This window comes from Diceros bicornis, chromosome 3 (genome assembly GCF_020826845.1).
Source record: "Diceros bicornis minor isolate mBicDic1 chromosome 3, mDicBic1.mat.cur, whole genome shotgun sequence".
NCBI classification, from domain to species: domain Eukaryota; kingdom Metazoa; phylum Chordata; class Mammalia; order Perissodactyla; family Rhinocerotidae; genus Diceros; species Diceros bicornis.
Genome location: NC_080742.1, coordinates 91457326 through 91460531, shown reverse-complemented (window position 1 = coordinate 91460531; position 3206 = coordinate 91457326). Strand labels below are relative to the sequence as shown.

General features: G+C 37.2%; 1 protein-coding gene across 1 annotated transcript; it reads right to left on the bottom strand.

Moving 5' to 3' along the window:
- Positions 1–401: 401 nt before the first annotated feature.
- On the bottom strand, positions 402–1336 carry LOC131422595 (olfactory receptor 2A7). Its single transcript, XM_058569940.1, is given in 2 exon segments — positions 402–1028; positions 1031–1336. Coding segments are annotated over 2 exon segments (933 nt in total).
- Positions 1337–3206: the final 1870 nt, after the last annotated feature.

Sequence of the window (3206 nt, the reverse complement as noted above, 5' to 3'; positions counted from 1 at the left end):
ATATTTGAGGACAGATTTCTAGAATACATCCCACATCTACTGAGTCAGTGATCTACTGGTGGGGCAGCAGATAGCTCTATTATTTTTAAAGATTTTTTTAAATTTATTTTTCCCCCCAGAGCCCCAGTAGATAGTTGTATGTCATAGCTGCACATCCTTCTAGTTTCTGTATGTGGGACGCAGTCTCAGCATGGTCGGAGAAGCGGTGCCTTGGTGCCCGCTGGGATCCTCACCCGGGCTGCCAGCAGCGGAGTGCGCGCACTTAACTGCTAAGCCATGGGGCCAGCCCAATAGCTCTATTTTTAATAAGTGTCTCAGATAATTCCTGTGCTGAGTTGAGTTTGGAACCCCTTGAGATAATATCTTCCTAGGTCACTGTCAACTCTGATGCCGTAATCTTTTCATAAAGCTCTTTCTATTCTCAGCACTCTCTTCAAGGCATTCTTCACTTCTTTGTTCCTCAGACTATAGATCAGGGGATTAAGCATGGGATTGAAAAGGCTGTGAAACAGGAGGAGATATTTCTTCTGTCCTTGGGGGCTCCCATATCGGGGCCCAACATACATGATAATGGCTGTGCTATAAAAGAGTCTGAACACACAGAGGTGGGATGAGCAGGTGGAGAAGGCTTTTCTTTGAACTTCTCCTGACTGGATCCTAAGGATGGCACAAAGAATGCACATATATGAGATGACAATTGATGAGAAGGGTCCGATTAGCACAAAAATTGCTCCAGCCGACACCACGATTTCGTTGATGTGGGTATCCGCACACGCAAGTTTGAGAACAGCCGTGATTTCACAGAAAAAGTGATTAATTTTCTGGGGTCTACAGAAGGGTAAAGAGAGAAGTAATACTAGATGAACCAAAGACGGAAGAACTCCAGTGGTCCAGGAAGTCACTACCAGGTTGATACAGACTCTCCAGCTCATGATGGCAGAATATTGCAGTGGGTGGCAGATGGCCACATACCTATCATAGGACATCACCACCAAGAGAAGACATTCGGTAGCAGCAAATGTCAAAAAAAAAGAAAGGTCTGTGTCATGCAACCAGCAAAGGAGATGGGCTTGGCTGGGTTCAGGAGGTTCACCAGCATCCGGGGCACTGTGTTGCAGGCATAGGCTATGTTGACCATGGCCAGGTGTGAGAGGAAGAAGTACATGGGGGTGTGCAGCCTGGAGTCCAGTGAAATAAGCCCCAGAATGACCCCGTTCCCCAGCAGGATTAAGATGTAGAACAAGAAGAAGAGCTCAAAGAGAAGCATCTGAATCCTTGGGTCAAGGGGAAATCCCAGGAGGATGAACTCTGTGACAGATGTCATATTGTCTCCCATATTCCTAAGACAGAGGAAATTGAGTTAACGTTCGTGGTTTAAGAAAAGTCTTTAAAAATAGATTTATGTTAACCTATTTGATACCTTTTTGTTGGATAGAAAATTGTTCAGAAACGCTTTCAGTGAATTTTTGTTGTTTTTTAATGAATTTTTAAAGACTGTATTTGGTAACCCTAAAATAAGTTAAAAAAAATATATATATATACGTACACATATACATATGTTTTTATTGTTGTTTTTAATGTTTTTAACAGAGGCTAAATTTTCAAAATAAATATATTGTCATATGTTAATCAAATACACAGATTTTGTTCATTCAGTGAGCTAATCCATATCCTTCAAATAAATTCTGGTTTTATTTGCTTACATTAGTCAGAGTTATTCTGTTTTTTTCAAGAACAATGACTTCTAACTAATACACATGCCAAAGTCCTAAACTACAAGTCTAATCTCGAGTTGGAAGGGTTCATTAAGGACAGGGTACACTAAGGTGAGAAATACCATTGGTCAAATACGACATTAGCCATTAACCTCTCACCTGCCTGTCTAAACGCACTTTCCACTCCCCCATCTGTTGTCACCTCACAACAAATATCTCACAAAATCTCTTCTTGTTCAAGTGTAAAGACTTATTTTCAGCCTTAAATCTCATTTTTCTTATTTAGTTTTTAACACTAATATTTAGATGAACATTTACATGAACGACTGAATAGATTTGTACTGTGTTGTTTATCTAAACATAAAAACAGAATCAATAACTTTGTTGAATCTTGACTCGACATTAATAAAAACTCTAGAAATATCCAGTTTTAGACACTGTCTCTGCATGTATTTGGCAGTATTTAGATGACCGTTGTGAGGGGTGCAAGAAAGGATCTCTGAATTCCTTGAGAGATTGAACTAAATCATCTCTTTTACTCTGATTCCACAATAAAATGTCAGTACAAACATGATATTACCCTTCTTGCTTAAATGTTATTCCCATCTTTTATATAAGATGTTGTCTTGGCGATAGCAAGGATGAGCAAGAATTCTCAATTTAAATAGCCATAAAATTTTAAACCTATTAAAAAATCATCACATTTGCATCGTAACCGTCCTCTTACCATTCTAATGATAAGTGTCATGTCCAGGATGTTGAAAATAAAATAATTTGCAGGTATTTATTGACTTCCTATTATGTACTAACATTGTTCTGAGAGTGGAACTATCAATGATAGGAACTCTGAGCTCAAACTCATTCCTCGGACTGTGGCCTCACAACACTGCACATAAATAAATGAGTGTTTGTACACCTGTCCAATAACTCTGGCTATTCTTCCCTGTATATTTAGATATTAGACTTCCTCTAAATGTGACATTTCAAATCTAGTTTTTTAATAAAGAAGTGCTATCTTTTTTTGTTTAATATTAAACGTTTACTAGAAAGTCATTTCACACATTTATCTCTTTTCTTAAAAATAGCTACCAGTCAAAAATAACTATATTTGTTATTTTGTTATTATATTTTTATAATATATTGGTTAGATTCATATACTGATATATTGATTAATAACATATTTATTCAGTTTATCCTATTGTTTAAACTATCAATGAGTAAAATGTGAGCATTAATAAAAATGTACTTTTGCATGATATTAAAGTGTAACAGTAAAAGATAACAGGCAATGAAGATGATGTTAAAATATATTTGACCAGAACTCACAAAGGCGATTAGGGAACCTGTGTGTCCAGAGATAATTGTTGTATAAGGACCAAAAAAATCTTCATGCAGAAAAAACATATCTAGTGTGGCTGAATTTATTGATGGTACTGGAAGACTTGCTGCCCATCTGAGAAATGCCAAGGAAGATTCTTGGCTCTTCAAGTT